This window comes from Rhineura floridana, chromosome 10, assembly GCF_030035675.1.
Source record: "Rhineura floridana isolate rRhiFlo1 chromosome 10, rRhiFlo1.hap2, whole genome shotgun sequence".
Lineage (NCBI taxonomy): Eukaryota > Metazoa > Chordata > Lepidosauria > Squamata > Rhineuridae > Rhineura > Rhineura floridana.
The window spans coordinates 52403549-52422432 of NC_084489.1; the positions used below are offsets into that span (position 1 = coordinate 52403549).

Below are 18884 nucleotides of genomic sequence, written 5' to 3' on the forward strand. Positions count from 1 at the left end.
GATGATAAAATGCCTGGAAACTTTTAAACTAACATAAATTAGAGCAGGGCTGGCTAACTTGTGGCCTTCTAGATATTGTTGGACTACAACTCCCATCATCCCTGAACATTACCCAAACTGGCTGGGATGGATGGGAGTTGGAGTCCAGAAAATCTAGCATAGATTTTACAGAAGTGTCAAGTGAATTGATGTTAATCTTCATAACCTTTCAGGTCCTTCACATCCAGGACATCCTTTCTAAGAAGCCTACAGTCACCCAAGTGTATATTGATGATGGGTCGGTCATCCAGGGGAGTTCAGTTGCAACCGTGTATGACAATCAGCTGCTTATTGGCACCGTATTTCACAAAGGTCTTCACTGTGAGCTGTAGTTTGTTCCTCCTGGACTTTGTCGCCATAAAGATTAACAAGAGTGTCCCTGACTTATTTTTCCCCCCTCATGAAGGAGATAACACAAGAACTCTTATATTTTTAAAAAGGAGAACCAGTGCTGGGAGATATGTTGGATTTTTCTGTTTGGCAGTATAATTTAACAGCGAGCCTAAAGTTGTGCCTCAGGAAATGGATCTGAAGTTGCTGTTCTTTTGTTTTGGATGACCATTGATGACTCAGGTTTCTTTTCATGGTTGGGGGGGGGTGAAGATAATCCTTAATGACTCATTGATACTAGGAGTGTGCACTGCTTCTTTCAAAGGATTCTCCTTGGAACGTCAATCAATTGTCTGTGTCCAAAAGGCCCCCAAGGAAGTATGAGACCTATTGCATTCCAAGTTTCTTATTTTCTCATTTCTCCTTTTTTACTGTTTCCATTGTTAGGGACATCTATAGACTTGGGATGTTATTCAACCAAGTCCTACTCAGAGTAGACTAATTGAAGTCAATGAACCTATGGTATTCATGTCTATTAACGTCAGTGGGTCTAATCTGAGTAGGACTAGCATTAAATGCCTTTCTAGACAGAGGCATATTTAGATGAGGCCAAAGGTGATGGATCTGGTCCATAGATTAAGAGCTTTCTTTTTTTAAAAAAAGACAATTGTCCCTATCAGCTGTTGAGCAGGGAGTAGAGATGGGACTGAATCTGTCCCTCACTGCCCTTTCTACACAGCTGATGGGCACAGCATCTGCTTTTTCAAGAAGGCATTGTATTTGTAGCCCCAGCTGCTGAATCCATGAGAAGAACCATGTGCATAGCAGCAATCTGCAGACCTCATTCCTCATCTGGTTAGGGATAGGTAGGCAGACCTGGCACCTACCTGGATTGGGGTGGATGTGATCAAACCTCTCTTTTTTTCCCCTGAAAAGGGCACCATGCCACAGCCTTGCAGAGCACAGTGGGTGCCCCTGTGCCCCGAAACCTCTTCTGCACCTGCTTCTCTCCATGTGTATAGCTCAGTGGAATGTCCCAGGGTCACTCCCTGGCATCTCCAGGTAAGCATGGGAGATGTCCCCAGTCTGGATCCCCGGCAAGCTGCTGCCAGTTGGTATAGACGCTCCTCAGCTAGATGGACCAGTGATCCGACTGGGTATAAAGCAGCTTCTTCTGTGTTTTGTGTTCCAGCCCAAGCACTGCCATTTCAGCCCCCAAACAGAGCTTGCACACACTTTGCAGTTCAGCGCTAGGTGTGGAGACCACTTGCCCCACTAGTGGTTGTTCATTGACTATAGCTGTGTCATCAAAGAGAATCAATAGCTGGGTAATGTCTGTAGAAGCATAAAGGTTTTCATTGCTCTGCCACTTTTCCTTGCTTTCCTTTGCAGGGCAATACAGAGAGAAATTTGTCCCCTGCCTTATAGTTTTAGAATGGCAATAACCTGGCAAAATGCCTAGAACAAACTGTCATTTATGCAATCACCTTAGGCAGGGGATATAATACAAGGCACATTGCAGCATGGTCTACTCTCATCTCAGGCACTGTTCTTCTGACTTAAGCTGACTACCAAATGAATTTATCAACTGCATAGATCAATTTTGTTTGTTTTAATTCATTCCTCAAAAACATTTCTTGCTGGTCTCAGCCAATTGCATCATTCTTAAACCACAGCAAGCAAGTCTAGCTTATGAATCTCTGTAGTCTCTGAAAGACCATAGTGAAGCGATGGTCTTAGCTGTTACTGTTCTGCAGGGATGGGGCAGGAGCCAATTGCAGCCCTCGAAACTCTCCTCTAGTTGAGTTCCTCTCTCTCCACACCAGGCTCATCGCTGGCCCTGTGCTCTGCCCTCAAGTGCTTTTGCCTGGCTGGAATGTGTCCTTGCACTGTGATATTGCCACTTGCTTGCCTGGACAGAGAGAAGTGTGGAGCGCACATTTAGAAACCTCTGGCATTTGAATGGCTGAATTGTAGCCTACTGTACAAAGGCAAAGAGTCGCATCTGTTGCCCCACCTACTTTGTTGCTTCTGGCCTCTCCCATTGGCATGGAGCCCTTAGAAGGTTGCTCAAGGTTGCTACTGCCCTTGGGCTGGAAAAAGGCTGTACTCTGGGAGATAGTACTGTGCACAAAAGTCTGATTTCCTCTGACTACAGCTATACTGCCTCTATTTTCCTGATAATGCTGCCAGATTTACAAGGAGCCTCCTATTTTACTATTATGGTCTCTGTGTGACTATCAACATACTATTCTCTTCTGTTAAAATAGCTTTCTCTCCCATTTTCCTAGCAGGATGCTAGAAGGATAGTACAGGGCTAAATGGGCTAAAAATGCAGGATTTCTCTGACTACTTATGCCAGTGAGTTGTTTTCCCCACTGGTCTTGGTGAAATCACCAAACTGCTGCAACTATTGTCTGCATCTGTCAAGAGGACAGAGTTTAGGGTGGCTGCAAAGAGACACTGTGAACAGTGTTTGGAGATATTAAGACACTGCTTTCTTTTGTGGTTTTTGATGAAGCCTTCCCACACAGTGTGGATAGCTCTCAGCTGGACTGGTCTTTGCTGAATGTACTGCCGCTAAGGTGAGGGAGAAAAGGGTCTACCCTCCCTGCTATTCTTTTATACATTTTTCATGCTTCTTCTCGCTTGTTGCTTCCTTGATTTGCTGCTGCTTCTAGTAAAACGAAAACTTCAGAAGACTTCTTGACTGTGTTACCTAGCCAATTAAGGTTTCCATAGAGAACGGATACTACAGCATCATTGGCTACATAATGGCACTACTGAGAGCAAAGACAGCCTTCCCAATGCCCTTACTCTGAAGAGAAAAGAAAGAGAAATGCATCCCCATTGTTCAGGCAACCGGTTGGCATTCCTCATCTTGCCATGCTCTGCTGGTGCTCTTATTGCCTGCTAGCACTGTGCAACAACATCTTCACCCTAATTTAGCTCTAGTTATGTATGACTGATTGGGTCAAAGTGCACATTCAGATGTGCTCCTGAATGTGCTTTTTGATGTAATGCTGTGAGAATGGATGATAATTTCAAGGCATTTTGAAACAACATTGAATGCATATGCACGTTCTGCTCCAACTTGACAACTGTGTGTGATTTAATTGGAGCCGGGGTAGCCAGCATGGACTACAACTCCCATCAGCCCCAGCTAGCGTGGCCAATAGTTAGGAGTGATGGGAGTTGTAATCCAACATCATCAGGAGGCCATTCCAAAGCCAGAGCAGGGGTGGGCAGAAGGTAGATCAGGATCTACTGGTAGATAACTGGGTGCTTTGCAGTAGATCAGCAAGGGTGTCTGACGCTTGTCTAACAATAACAACGAAAAGCTCCTCTCCCAGTTTTGGTTGCTGAAAAAGATTGGGGAGGCAGGAGCAGATTTTTATGTTAAAGGACTTGTGAACTTGGTTTTGCTACTGACCTCAAATTCCCAGGCTCAATATGTGCTCAGAACCCTAATTATTTGTGTGTGTCTACTGGCTAAGCCACTTGATGGACTTGGAGTTCTAGTAAAAAGAAAGTAGATCTTGCAAGCCTGAAGTCTGCCCTAGAGTTGCCATACTCAATTCCATGGATGACTTGGGGGAGCAGCACTGTGTGTCTCAATTTGTTTCAATCCCAGAAGGTATCTTTGCAATTTCATTAAAACAAATCTGCCAAGAAAAAGCTCTGCTAACAAACTATTGTTGTTTATAGAGATCTTTCTACCCTATATATTATGAATTTTTGCTTTCATGCAAAAGCAGGGCCTTCTTTGTGACAGTACTCACCGGTACAGAGCACCAATACCTTTTTTTCTTTTGCTGCCTATAGCAGCCATACTTAAGTTAGCAAATTGTTCCCTTTAGTGTGTAAGTAATAAAGGCTGCATGTGACATTGCATTTATTATTATTCCTCAGTCAGCCTGTGAGAGTGGGTTCCTGTTTACCTTTTCTGGCATATCCAATTGTAAGTTGTAACTCAGTAGGTATGTGGTCAAAGCTAGCAGTGTCATAGAATCATAGAATGGTAGAGTTGGAAGAGGCCTATAAGGCCATCAAGACCAACCCCCTGTGCAATGCAGGAATCCAAATCAAAGCACCAGCCCTTAACAACAGAGCAGCTGCTGTGTGGAACAACAGTTGGGAAAAAAATCGATTGACGATTCCATGCATTTCTGCAAGCCTTGTGTGCTGCTAGATTGTGAACATTTGTTCTAAATTTAATTTTGTTGAGCAAAGAACGTTCTAAGATTAAATTGCCTCCATCAGCTTTCATTCCCTGAGTTGAGAATCAGGCCTGTGTGCATGTGTTTTATCTTTTGAATGCAGTCGGGGGGGGGGGGCTACAAACATGCTGTGTGCATGTGAAGGCTGTTGCATACAGCATCAGGAGAAGTTGCATTTATGGAGCTTTTGCATCCTGCATGCACTACCAAATATGTCGCTTCTTGCAAGAGAGCGTGCCAGCTATCTATTCAGCAGGGAAGATCTGTGGGAACGCTAATCACAAACCCCTAAATTGGCTGTTCCCTTAAATCAGGTGTGAGGAATCTTTGGCCCTTCACATGTTGCTAAACTAGATCTCCCATCATTGGAATGATTGGGTGGATGATGTGGATGTGTGTGAGGTGTAGGACTAGAGTGGGATGAATGATATTGAATGAGTAGTAGGCACTGTATGATTTGTGTAGATGTAAGGCAGAATTTGGGTGTGATGGGTAGTATTTTGTGAGTCAGGATGTGCCTTGGCAAGAGGGAGGTTAAAGAAAGAAGATGTTTCAAAATGTGCTATTTTTTAGGGTTTTATTGCATTGTTTTACATTTTAGTTTCTCAATTTCATTGTTATGTACAGTGCCTTGCAAAAGTAATCAGACCCCTGACCAATGCTGTCATCCCAGTTTACAGAGATGAAAGAAACTGCCTTATCGAGGACACAATTACCTTACCATTGGCCTCCACCTTGAACCATCAAAGTTGCTGTCACATTGACAGGATAAAAACCCCACTGTTGAAGGATCATTGGCCAGGCTGTGGATCTGAAGGAAAATGAAGACCAAAGAGCATTCTACAGAAGTGAGAGATAAAGTAATACAAATGGATAGATTAGGAAAAGGGTACAAGATAATATCCATGTGTTTGGATATCCGAGTGAGTACAGTTGGATCAATAATCAGGAAGTAAAAGCTGCCTCACACCACCCAGGCACTGCCAAGAAAAGGCCATCCCTCAAAACTCAGCACTCGAACATGAAGGAGATTTGTGAGAGAAGCCATAGAGAAGCCAACAATCACCTTGTAGGAGCTACAGAGTTCAGTGGCTGGGAGTGGAGTACCAGTCAACCATATAAAGAGCTTTGCATAACACTGGCCTGTATGGGAGGTGGCAAGAAAGAAGCCATTACTCAAGAAATACCATCTGAAATCACGTCTAGAGTTTTCCAGAAAGCATGGGAGTGCCCCAGCTGCAATGAGGAAAAAGGTTTTGTGGTCAGGTGAGACCAATATAGCTTTTTGGCCAAAACTCAAAGCTCTCTGTGTGGTGCAAACCTAACCCTGCCCATGCCTCAGGACACACCATCCCTACAGTGAAGTATGGTGGTGGCATCATCATGCTGTGGGGATACTTCTCATCAGCAGGGACTGGGCATCTTGTTAAAATTGAAGGAGGAATGAATGGATGGGGCAAAATACAGGGAAATACTGCAAGAGAGCCTGCTTCAGTCCACTAAAAAAACTGAAGTTTGGGAGGAAATTCACTTTTCAGCAGGACAATGATCCTAAGCACAAGGCCAGAGCAATATTGGAGTGGCCCAAGAACAAAAGGGTGAATGTCCTATAGTGGCCCAATCAAAGTTTTGATCTCAATCCCATGCGCTCTTTGAAAATTGCAGTCCACAGGCAACGTCCAACCAACCTGAACGACCTGCAGCAAATTGGCCAAGAAGAATGGGCCAAAATCCCTCTGACACTGTGTGCAAAGCTGGTACATACCTACCCCAAAAGACTTAAAGCTGTTATTGCAGCGAAAGGTGGCTCTACCAAATATTAATGTGTGAGGGTTGAATACTTACGCAAGCAACATGTTTCAGTTTGTAATATATCTTACAAACATAAAACCAATGTCACCTTACAATGTCAGTGTTTCTAAATAAAATGTCATACAGAACAAAATTATAATGTACCATTTATAATTCAGTAACATGAGAGCATTGGTCAGGGGTCTGAGTACTTTTGCAAGGCACTGTATATTGTATTGTTTTGTAAACAGCTTAGAGACTGTCAAGTATTAAGTGGTATATTGTATATTTAATATGTATGCTGTATAACATGCATTAAATAAATAAATAATAATAATCCACCCCAGCAAACATGGTCAATGGACAGGAATGATGGGAGTTGTAACATCTGGAGGGTCCACAGTTGTCTTAAATCCTCAGCCAAGGTTTTATGCTGCCACCTACATGTGTGTATCTAGCATTTGCTGGGATCCTCGTTCACACTCATGAACCAACCTTGGTTATCCCCTCAAAACCTCAGCCAAAGTGTGCTCTGTTTGTGCCGGCACCTAGAAGTATATGCCTGACATCCTTCAGTGAATCAGGTTGTGAATGCGCCATTGTTGTATGAGGATCTTGAGATCAGAGTTTAACAATCAGTCCCTCTTCCCGGGAACTCTGAGAACTGTAGCTTTGTGAGGGGAATAGAGGTCTCCTCTCAGCACCCTTAAGAAACTACAGTTCCCAGGATTCTTTGAGGGAAGCCATGACTCTTTAAAGTGATATAATACTGTTTTAAATGTACCGATACGGCCTTTGTGTAGTACTGAATGCTTGCAAGACTGCCAACTCCTTCATAGCCCTCAGGATTGCTAGGGGAACCAGGAGAACAGAATCAGTTTAAACTCCAGGTATTGACATGCCCTCTTTCACATCTTTGTTGTTGTTATGTGCATCTAAGTCGACTACGACTTATGGCGACCCTATGAATCAGTGACCTCCAAGAGCATCTGTCATGAACCACCCTGTTCAGATCTTGTAAGTTCAAGTCTGTGGCTTCCTTTATGGAATCAATCCATCTCTTGTTTGGCCTTCCTCTTTTTCTACTTCCTTCTGTTTTTCCAAGCATTATTATCTTTTCTAATGAATCATGTCTTCTCATTACGTGTCCAAAGTATAACCACCTCAGTTCATCATTTTAGCTTCTAGTGATAGTTCTGGTTTAATTTGTTCTAACACCCAATTATTTGTCTTTTTTGCAGTCCATGGTATCCACAAAGCTCTTCTCCAACACTACATTCTTTCACATGTTAATTAGTCAGATTAAGGGAGAAATAACATTACAACACTCTCCTTGTATGGCAAACCCTCCTTTGCTCTTGCTAGAACTGGCACTTCAGGCATTTGCTGCAGCCTTCAGACTTGTTGTCACTGATAGTCTTTCTAATGTTTTCGTCAGCTGGGAAGGGATGATTTCTCTTTGAGACAGTTTTGCTTATAAAACATGAGGCGGTCATTGTTGGACTGTGTGGCAAGTCAAAAGAAGATTTGTTAAACAGTTCCTTTGAAAATGGTTTAATGTTACCCAAAAAGCAAGGGAATATTATAGCAGAAAGCCATGGCCTCTTCTATTTAGAGTGTCCATTTTAGAGCAGAGGCGGCGTCTTTTACTAGTGAAACAGAACACAGGGCAAGGGACTGCACTGTCAGGAGTGAGTCAGTCAAGCTCCTGAAGACTTTTTTCACAAGGCTTGTTCTCAAGAAGGTGTGTGGCCTGAATGTTTGGCCAAGTGCCTGGAATATCCCAGTAGTCACAACATTCATGCAGCTGAGGAAGTCTTTAGCCTAGTGCTTTTTACATGCAGCCACTTATCTTGTGAAAGGCTTCCTAGTTTGAAGGAAGACTGTTATGCACTCATGGGAATTTACAACCCCAGCAGACATACCTGCCAGCTTCTGAATGCTCCAAAGAGCCTGAGGTGAAAACACAGAGGTCTCTTCGTGGGTGTTGTGCTAATATAAAGTAATGGCCCTAAATGCAGGTGAACAAAACCAAGCTGGGTCCTGATGAAGACTGGGAGAGAACACACAAGCTGTGGAGCTTCTTATGTGTGGGGCTGGTTAACAAACAAATATGCAAGAGGCTCTAATCTGGATCAGGGCCATAAAGTGTGGGGATATGGTGTGTTAACCCTTTTCATCCTTACTGTGATCCCAATTAAAATTGCCTCCTGTGCCAGTGAAAGTTTACCTCCCATTGTGAATAGCAGGCATTTGAGGAGTGAGGGGAAGGGTTCCGATGAGAACCAGCACAGGGTAAAGAGTTTAAGCCTCACTTCCTCTATATAATGATTCCAGTCTGGCTCAGGGGCCTTTGCGCTATTCATTTTTTAAAAAAAGATTAGTATTGGGGGAATAAAACAACCCAGGGAATGGTGTATGGCCTGTTTGGGTGGGATTGTAATTCCCCCATGAAACAATGGCTTCATATCTTGGCAGTAGTGCTGGATCCAATGCTCCCCCTGGATGTACAGGTGCTGTTCAGGGCTAGGAGCATCTCTTCATAGTACACCAGCTGAGCCTTTACCTGGAGAAATGAGACCCAGCATCAAGTCATTCACACCTAAGTCCAGGGGGTGGAGAACACCTGTACTTCTGATGTCATTGGATTACAATTCCCATCATTCCTATTGGCCATGCAAAACACTGGTGAAACAGATGCAATTCTCCTCTCCCTCCCTCCCCTTTCATTACATGTCTTATCAAACTCCACCCTTGAAGTTCTCTGAAAACTTGGAATCATTGTGGGTCTGCCCTTTCTCACATCCACCACTGATTGTGGCAGCAAGCTGACCCAGTAATCTGTTTACCATACAGGTGTATGTGTGCTTTCCATGCAGGGCCAGCTTCAGGTTTAGAAGAGGTCCTGGGCAAAGTGTCCTAAGATGCCCCCACCCTGGTTACCTGGCAGTAGCATCAGCAGCACTCGAAAGGTGGTTGTGATCTGCCATCTTAATTTCCCACAGTGCTCCCAGAGTGCCCCATGTAGTGCTCACTCTGGGGCACTGGGGAAATTAAAATAGGAGCTTGGATACAGAGCTGATTGATGTGGAGTGCTCAAGGCAAGGGTCAGTGCCAGCAGACCCCAAGTGCTTTCCAAGACAGAACTCCATTCTCTTTTCCTCCTTTTGTTGAATGTGAGCTGGGTCATGCTCACCTTCCCCATAGTTGCAGCAAAAATGGTGAGCAAAACACAATTCCACTGGCGAGTTTCAGTATTTCTTTTATTGCATTCATTGTCTAACAACAATACTCAGTGGCAGTAACTTTATATACACTAACAAATTAATCAGGTTATTTTAAAAAAATGTAAGAATACAAAGGGCAACTGGTGGTTGTTGTTTTTTTGTTCTTGTTTTTATTTTAATGCCTTCAAGTAACTAAATGAAGAGAAATGTCATTTTCCTGGGAAGTTAATCATTTTGAAAGAAGGACAAATTAAGAAAGCACAAGCATACAAACTCAGACAGGGCATTGCAGCATCTTCCATGCAGATGATTTGACACCTAAATGCACACAACTAAAACCAGGATAACATGCAATTCATACATTACAACCTCGCGCAATTCCCCATTCCCTTCCCCTTTGACTGACAAGCCAATGTTTTGTTTTAAAGCAGTGGGGTCACAGTACACTTCTGCAGGGTGACTTTTGGGCTGCCTTGTCTTAGCCAGATGCAACGCTAATTATAAACAATTTGTATTGCAATTATGAATGCAAAAATCTTTACAAAAACAGGAGCTAAACAGATGAAACTGACAGAAAATACTGCTATGTGAGAATGTTTTTCTGTGCACTGGGTCGCTGCCATTTTAAAGTGATGTTTAGTGTTTCACTTCTTGATGTTATTTTAAATTGGCTCTTTGACTTTCTTCTGCGGTCTACTTCAGTGGCTCCTAGTTATCCAGTTTCTAGCTAACTGGCTTAGTGGCACAGGTCCTATTGAACCTGGAACAGGGTTTGGCCTTGTAGCTATTGGTGATTAAATCCTCATCTTCCTCCCTTGCAAAGATACTGTGAACACTTGAGCACTGCACTTTTACAAACAGCACCTAACTAAACTGAAAAGTGTCTTACCTTGGTTCACAAAGGATCCCTTCTGTCACAGTTGCTTCTCTGCTGGGAGAAACATTGTGTGCCACCCGCCACATGTTCTGGTTCTCTCCCTGTCCTCCTCCTTTGTAAAGAAACAGTGGCCTCTCAGAAAGGAGCAGCAAACTGCAGTAGGGAATCCTCTTGCTTATCAGCTGATAAAAATAATATATATATATCCCTGCACAGAAATACAGGAAGATGAGTTTGGTAGCCCGACCAAAAGTATCTAGATTTTTAGGTCCAGGCTATCTGTCTGGCTTAGCTGCATTGCTATTGTCTAATTGTATTATTTTAAACTGAGTTTGAATTATTTTAACTGTATGTATGAATGGTTTTAATACTGTAAATAGTTTAATGTGATTTTAATCTAGACTTTTGTATGCTTTTAATTATATGTGTGCTTTTATCTGGAAGCCGCCGTGAGTTCCAGTTTTGGAAAAAGGGCGGGGTAAAAATAACGATAATAAATAAATAAATAAAAGTAAACCATCCAGGAGCCCAATGCTGGCCCAACCTGCTGTCATTAAAGATGACTTTTTTTAAATAGCCAAAGGCTCATCCAGCAAGCACTGCAACTCAACCCTTTTGTTTCACTGGTGGTTGTGCAAGAATCCATGAATCTTTTGTCACATGATCTTTGTGGGTTGAGAGCTCCTTTAGCCTGAGCTTCTTACTACACTGCAAAGGTAAAAGCAGATGCCTAGATCAGTGGTGGGGAACCTGTGCCTCTCCAGGTGCTGTTGGACTCCATCAGCCCCAGCCAGTATGGCTAATAGTCAGAGATGATGGGAGTTGTAATCCAGCAACATCTGGAAGGCCACAGGTTTCCCTATCCCTGGCCTAGTTCAATGGCTGGAGATCATACTGTGGCTCCACTTCATGACAGGTGCTTCAGTTTCTAGGAGGGGAGATTTAGCATTGGTGGTTCTCTCAAGCTCTGGGTCTTCTGATGTTATCTTCATAGAAACATTAAGATAATAAGAAAAAGGACCATTTTGAAGTGGACCAAAAGAAACAGATGATGTATGGCGGCAGTGCTTGATGGATCATCTTCACAAATGCCCAGAAGGAAGAAGCAACCACTATATCACAGAAAACAACCTCAAGTTCTAAATAAGATGCATGCACTTTATAACCAAAGCCTACAAAGGTCTCACTTTTTTTTCAGTTATGAGATTCTTTCCTTATGCCCAGAACAACGCTAGACAGCACATTTTTTCATGACTGTGGTATCACAACTTTCCAGTGTCAGAAGTATGCAATAAAAATAAAGGAGAAAAACATCAACCAGAGGGACAGTGAAATATGTGAATGACCCACTATTTTAACTTTTGATTAGCCAAGTCATTTCTGAAGTCACAATCCAGCTCAGCAAAATTTACTCAAAGCTTTCCAACAGAATTCAAGCATACAGTTTACAAAATATCTAAAAAGGTGGTGTCTTCATAATAACAAATCTACTAAACTGAGTCTGCCGAAAGAACATGCATAAACACATCCAGAGAAAACACTGCGAAATATAAGTTTTAAAAAACATTCTTTAAAATCTTGTGGTCCCTCATCTGTAAAATGTTGTTAACAGCCATTCCACTTGCTAATGTGGAAGAAGTTATGCCCAAAGTCAAATACTTCCCTGCCTTGTGCCCGAGTAATTTCCTTGGGGTTTGCTGGAATAGCACCCTCTTGTGGACTGCCTTTGAGTTTAAGGCTGCACGCTTGACTTTGGAAATCACATATATCTCTGTGCAAAATGGGCACACAGGAGTCTTATTTTCTAAAACAGATCACCCCTGAAAGCTTTCCTGAATAACTTTCATTATTTTGATTCAATGACCAATAGTTAAAAAGTCCAAAATCAATTGTATGCGCTCTGAATTAGTAGTTTTTCTTAAATTAGTAGAAACTTCCAAAATACACAAATGTATACAGCCTTGAAAAAACATCTATCTTTCTCCACCACCTCCCGCCAGCTTCTTCAGCTTCTTTCCAGTATTTTGGGCAAAGAAGCAAGTTTTCTGAAGATTTTAATACATAGGAAGAAAGAGATAAACAAATCCACACTTTCTCTTGCTAAGGAAAAGTTCCAAGGTTATAAATGTTGAAAGACAGGATTCATTCCTCTATCAGAAAACACTTTTGCCGGGATATTAAATAAATGGCACTAACTCTGAATTAGATACAAGTCTGACAACACTCTGGAAACAGCTTTCATTATGTATGTCTGACTTGGTGACCATTATGTGTGTTAAGCATTTAGACAAATCATTTTTATGCATGGGAGACACTTCAAGGAGTTAGCTAACACCTCAAAAGTGCAATGCAGAAAGGAATCCTAAGAATTATTTAAAAGAGAAACAAGAGTGTTATCGCTGAAGGTGGGGGGTGAAAGACAGCCTCCAGCTAGTAACAAAATGATTACTGCTCATTGTCAGCTTTGACTCTTTTATTCTTGGGAAAGACCCTTTAAAATGAATATACCCTGTTTTTAAGAGCTTTCTTTCTTAATGTTTGGATCAACACAAAGTGCAAAGTGTCATATAACTGTGTCTTCAAAAGAAACACTAGTTAGGTAGTAAACCACCATTTCTCTCTTTGGGTCTTTAGTTTCACAATTCTATTTAGCCAACATGTGAGACTAGTACAGGGGGGGGGGGAGCATCAAAAATCATTTGATCTCTTCTTAAGCCTTAGCATCAGGGAGAATTGTTCTAAAGGTGTACAGACCAACAGTGCTTATATATACACTGATCTAAAGTCTTCAGTGTAGAGGAGCACTCAACAAGCAATGGCTTTACCAGTTACTTCAGCAAAGTCTGTCCTAAGCTTTTGTAGGCCCAAGCTCTTATGGCGCCCGACTTCCTGCCTGCCACATGTTCTCATATTTCCTCTGACCACACTGCAAGCGGGTAACATGACTAGAAGGGGCCAAGTAGTGGTGAAGACTCTGGAGTGTATTCTTTCTTTAATGTTGGCTTACATTAACTGAGTGTGCCCTGGCCTCTCCTCCACCTGTAGACCCCTGCACTGCCAAAACAGTTGTTCTCGTGGTAGAATCTTTACTTTGTCTTGAACTAGTTAAAGCTTAATTTTGCCAACTGCTAACACCACTGCACTATTAGAGAATACAAACCAGATCTTGTAGAAGATTTAACATGTAACCCCAAAAAACAGAGCATTTCCCCTTAGTGGTGACAATGCAGATGGGAAGCTGCTGCATCATGCTGTGGATGGGCCCTGTATAATGGAATGAACAGAGAAGGAACTTAGGTGGAACCCATACTTTGGGGAAAAATACTGCTAATGTTGGCTCAACCCTAGCTACCAGGATACACTCCATTTTATACAGACTGGGGAATGCCTTTATTTGCTTTGGGGATATTTCAGGATTGGCAACATTTGAGCTAATGAGGGGAGGAAGAAGGAATGCTCCATTCTCCATTTCCAGTGCAATGTATGAACCATCCTCTGGTTGTCATTTGAACACGAAAGTTGGCTTACAGTTAATACGAGCACATCCCCCTTTAGGAATGAACAAGGGAGTTCTGGACAGCAGAGCCTCTATCTGACCAACTGTCAATGCCCAACCCCAGCTGGCTTCCTGTTTTCTTCAATGGCTGTGTGGCAAAAGGCAAGACTAGTTAAGTGCTATGTCTTCCACCATTAGTAAAGAGAGAAGGGGAGAAAGCGTAGCTACTGGGCTGACACTTCTTAAAAATGCACAGAATCGCTCATCAAGCCCAGGGTGTCAGCAACATTCACTCCAAGAATGCTTTTCCTACAACTTCGGAAATTTATTTCCAATTTCTTTTAAAGAGATCATCAGAGATAGATTAGAAACATTCTTAGAAGTATTGATATCCTCAATATGCTAAACATTTCACAACAGAGGATGAAGAAAGAAGAACAGCAGCAGCATATAAAACCTACGAGGAGAACTGTGGTCTCTTGCTTGGTGCACTCTGCTTCTGTTTACATGCGCTTCCTTAACAGTTTGCATTTTATGCCTTTCTTAAATATAGGTTTGTTTGTTTTTTCATTTTAAATCTAGGCCACTTTTACATTTTTTTAAAAAGGTAAGGTTAAAATGCAGTGCTCTAAAATGGCCACAGAGCAATAAACAAATGAAGAGACCCATTAAAGGATATAAATCAAAATTAGTTATCTGCAGTAATAAAAACCAATTTACATGGTTCTAAACAGCAGGGATGCAAAAATCAATACACAATGCAATATAGTCCCCCAGGGATCTTAGGAAAGACAAAAGGACATAAATAAAGTAAAGCAGAGGGACGTGCTCATCGACACTACTAGTATATACATCCATTTTAAATTACCAGCATGTAAACTTAACTTAAAAGAGAAAATGAGCATCAAATACATTTAACCATAATGCATTCATGGCTGAAATAGTACATCTTCAGTTTCTCCCCAAAAATCTTCTTTTACCCAAATATAACATTTTAACCTCCTAAAATAAACCAAAGAACACTAATTTGACCAGGTCTCCGTCAATTTTTTTCTATTGTATTTTCCTTCTAGGGGAGAATGCTTTTTCGTTGCCTGAACTGTGGTCTCTTCCTCTCTCTCTCTGTCTGCATATGGAAGTGTGATGACCTACCAGAAGCATCCATTTATCTAAACGGTGTCCTTGGTGTCAGATCTTTGTTATTCTTGCCGCAGATTTTCAGTTCAAATGTTACAGCAGAAACATGAAATAATTGCATTGGGTTTGTGGGGATGGGGATGGTGACCCACACATAGCAATGCATATAAAAAAAATATCACAGCTGAAATGAAAATGTGACCTCCTGCACTTTAAATAAATTGCTTGTGGCATTCCAATGTTAAGTCCAGGTAGGCTTTAAAGTAGATCTGGATGCTAAAATGTATGTATGATTAACAGAATCACTTCAAATTCATTCATCATTTGAACCCAACTTTCTGCCTGTTGAAATTCAGTCCCAGGTTCTGTGAAAGGCAGCATTCATGAACTAACCAAAAATGAATTAGCCACAGAACAACTGGTTGTAATCATATCCTACTTGCATTTGTTTAATGCATACAAAGAGAACTGCTGCTATTGCCCATCATTTGGCAAAATAATGAAGGACGCAAACTAGCCCAACTTTTTTACAAGTCCCACTGATTTCAAGGGAGAAAAGAGTTAAGCACATGGTTAAATCTCTCAATTGAAACTGATGGGACTTAAAAGTGCTCAACTTTGGCTGGATCATGACTTTGTCATCTAAGAAGGGTAGTCTCCTACAAAACCAAATTGCACGGTACTCCCTATAGCCCACTTCTTTTAAACGGAGCTTTCAGAGAATATCCTACATAGCTACCCTGCTTAAGAAGAGCCTGGGTTGTAATTCTGGGATTACTTTTTTGCTTTCTTCTTCACTACATCATTATACTAACAGGGCACCATTTAGTTTTGAAACACACATTGTCTTAATTGGCATTCTCCCATCTGTTTAAAAGTGCATGTTCTAAGCCTTGACTAGGATTCATTTTGGAAGTCAATTTCAGCAGCTCAATTCCCAGCTCTGCAATAGCCATATCAGCCCCAACCCTGCCCACTCTCCAAAAAAATGCTTTGAGCCAAAAATGAACCTAGAGGGTGGGGCATATTCCTTAGAAAAAGAGACAACAACAACAAAAGTACTAATATCCGTTGGAAAAAAAGGAGCCTTATACAGCACGCTACAGGAAAGTGTAGCTAGCCATCTCCTCCCAACCTCGAGGAAAACAAATGAAAAACTATACTCCAAAGTTCTAACACAAGCCAACCTAGTATTAGAAATTCAGCCTCACTCAGTTGCCAAGAGGGTAAATGTTACTCTCTGTTTCCATATTAGCATGTTAAGGCTTTGCTTCCTCCTTGAGCTAAACCGCCGTGCAGTTCACAGAGAAAATAATAATAAAAGGCTGCCTTCCTGTCAGATGAGCAGGAGGGACATTCACTCTGCTGCCTGTTATCTCCAGTGTATCATTTCAAGTCTTGAAACCATGGCTGTAGGGATGAAGCAGCATCACCTCTGAGTACTGATGTGAGCTGAGCCCTGCTTTGGAGAAGGGATGAACATTTCAAAGCAGGGCTGTTGTTCCTGTGAAATCGAATGGTAACTGATATATGGTTGACTCCTGTTTACGCACTTTCACAGGTCCATTGAAGCTTCTCAAGGATTGCCCACTTTCAGGGGTATTTTTACATTTATAGCATGGCAGGCTGTGCAGTACTGTGTCCTATACTGATTATGAAAGGGGCCAGACACAGCCAGCAGAATGCAAACGACAGCAATTGAGGGAGCGGGAAGGAAAGGGCTCTGAATGCTGGCCCCTGAGTTGGACAGCAGGTTTGCTAGCCCACTTATGAGAAAATGTGAAATACAGTCATGGCTTGGGGCTGCCAAGTAGGTCAAAAGTACCAGCATGTTCTATAACTGCAGAAAAGTGTGGCTATACAATGTTCATTTCCCCTATTTATTCTAGTTAAAGCCTCAGATATGAGTACAGAGCTCTGTGTAACGAAGACAAGGAAGTAGGGAAGGAAACAGGGTTGATTTTTGTTTAGTTTCTCCCCTGAAAGCATCTTCCTTTTCCCAACAGAGTGATTAACTCTTATGCATCACTGCTCATTAGCGCCCTCTATTGGATCTGGCGAATGCTTCTCTGGCTTTCTGGACTTCCTCTGAAGCGGCTCTTTTTCTTTCTTCCTAAGTTTATCCCTTTGCTTCTCCATCTTCTCTTGAGCTTTGCGAGCTTTCTCTATAGACACTTTCATTTCTTTAATTTTCTTTTTAATGACAGCTCTGTCTTGGGAAGATGTCATACCAAGGGCCTAATGTTAAGGAAAGAGATAACAATGGTTTAGTTTATAGGTCCTCCTAAATATAACTGGAGAATCCAGTGTATTGTAAGTAGGGATGGAAAGAACTAAATTTTGACCCTCTCAGTTTCTCATTTTTCCAATCTTGAATTCAGTTCTTCACATTTCTGCAACAATTTGCAATTTTTTTTAAATCCTCATAATTTTAGTCCTAATTTTTAATAAACACATTTTTGCAGGCAGTTTTGACTAATGTACACATTTTTGCAAGCCATTTCTCATCATTTAATGCATTTTTGCATGTTATTTTCACTCACATATTCATTTTTATGTACACTATCCTCTAACATGCATTCTTATCTGGTTGGCAAACTGCATCACAAAATTAGAATAAGTACAAATTTGGAAGGATGTTCAGTTCTCATATTATTTCAGAAAGTGTGATCTGATAAGATTCAGCTTGAAATGCAAACTGAATCAAAATTCTCACCCATTCCTAATTGTAAGAAGCAACACTGTACTTTCCACAGCTGACACCCTCATCCCACACCCATATCCCACAAAAAGGAGGGAAGCTAAATCACACCAATGTCTGTGGTCTTCTGTGCACAATGGAGTGAGGCCTGGTACAATGTTTGACTGCATTTGTCCACAGTACTAACGCAATGGTATTCATATACACAGGCCCTAGCAGCTTTGCTTACAGTCTTGCACTTCCTGAACTTCATATCAATTCCTGTAAATAACCTCCCAATTGTTATCCATCAGCAAGACTGATTTAAATTAGTCCTGCACATGTGGGCTGCTCTCAACTAATGAGTGTCAGCTATTAAAGGTGCATTCTTTCTCCACGGGAATTGTGCTGCTCTAGGGTTACTGGCTCGCTGAGTGAGGTTTCCAGGTGCCCCAAAGCCAGATGTTGACAGCGGTGATCCCTTAGGCTGATTATTGCTAATCCAAAAATACTAGTAGGATCAGCATGAAGAGAATAGCAACCATCACACCTCCTCAACGATGGTTGCTGCAAAGCCCAGAAATAAAAGTACATGCTTTATGAGCTATTTCTTCATTCATTTCCTGGTATGGTGCCACTTGAAGTGGGTAAGCCGACATCTAGAAGCACCCTTTCATGCTGCTATATGGGGAAATGGCTTCAGGTTGAGAGATTCAAAGGGGCAGGGGTCACAATTTCTCTGTGTACATGATGGAGAAAATGAATGTGTGTATGCATGTATCTACAGGGCTTGCCACAGACTTAATGGGGCCCTGGTCAAAGTGGGTTTGGGTACTCTTTTACAGTGGTAGCACAGCAGCACCCCAAGAGTTAGCTCGGAGCCACCATTTTAAATTTCCTACAATGTCTTGGAGGGCCTGACTCCAGGGAATTGTGAGCAATTAAAATGGAGGCTTGCAGATCCAACTGCACAATGTGAAGGCATTTACATTTTTTTAAAAAAATCCAATGATAATGGCAATACATATTATTACAGCTGCATTTTCTAGATTCAAAGTGACCCATGGCAATTTCTCTACATGAATGG

The 18884-nt window shown here is 41.8% G+C and overlaps 2 protein-coding genes across 6 annotated transcripts in view; one reads left to right on the forward strand and one right to left on the reverse strand.

The window, feature by feature from the left end:
• LOC133365215 (serum paraoxonase/arylesterase 2-like) overlaps nt 1-18884 on the forward strand; it is a 60561-nt gene that overhangs the window by 23835 nt on the left and 17842 nt on the right. For 2 of the 3 annotated variants that reach the window (XM_061586774.1, XM_061586775.1), the window contains exon 9: nt 213-11248. In XM_061586774.1, coding sequence (XP_061442758.1) covers nt 213-371 — 159 coding nt within the window. In that variant the 3' untranslated portion in view covers nt 372-11248. Of the gene's footprint in view, nt 1-212; nt 11249-18884 lie in introns of those variants that run through there. The other variant, XR_009758128.1, reaches the window with a different exon arrangement.
• Nucleotides 9627-18884, reverse strand: part of PPP1R9A (protein phosphatase 1 regulatory subunit 9A) — a 244006-nt gene continuing 234748 nt past the window's right edge. For all 3 annotated transcript variants that reach the window (XM_061586772.1, XM_061586771.1, XM_061586773.1), the window contains one exon: nt 9627-17355. In XM_061586772.1, coding sequence (XP_061442756.1) covers nt 17143-17355 — 213 coding nt within the window. In that variant the 3' untranslated portion in view covers nt 9627-17142. The remainder of the gene's footprint in view (nt 17356-18884) is intronic.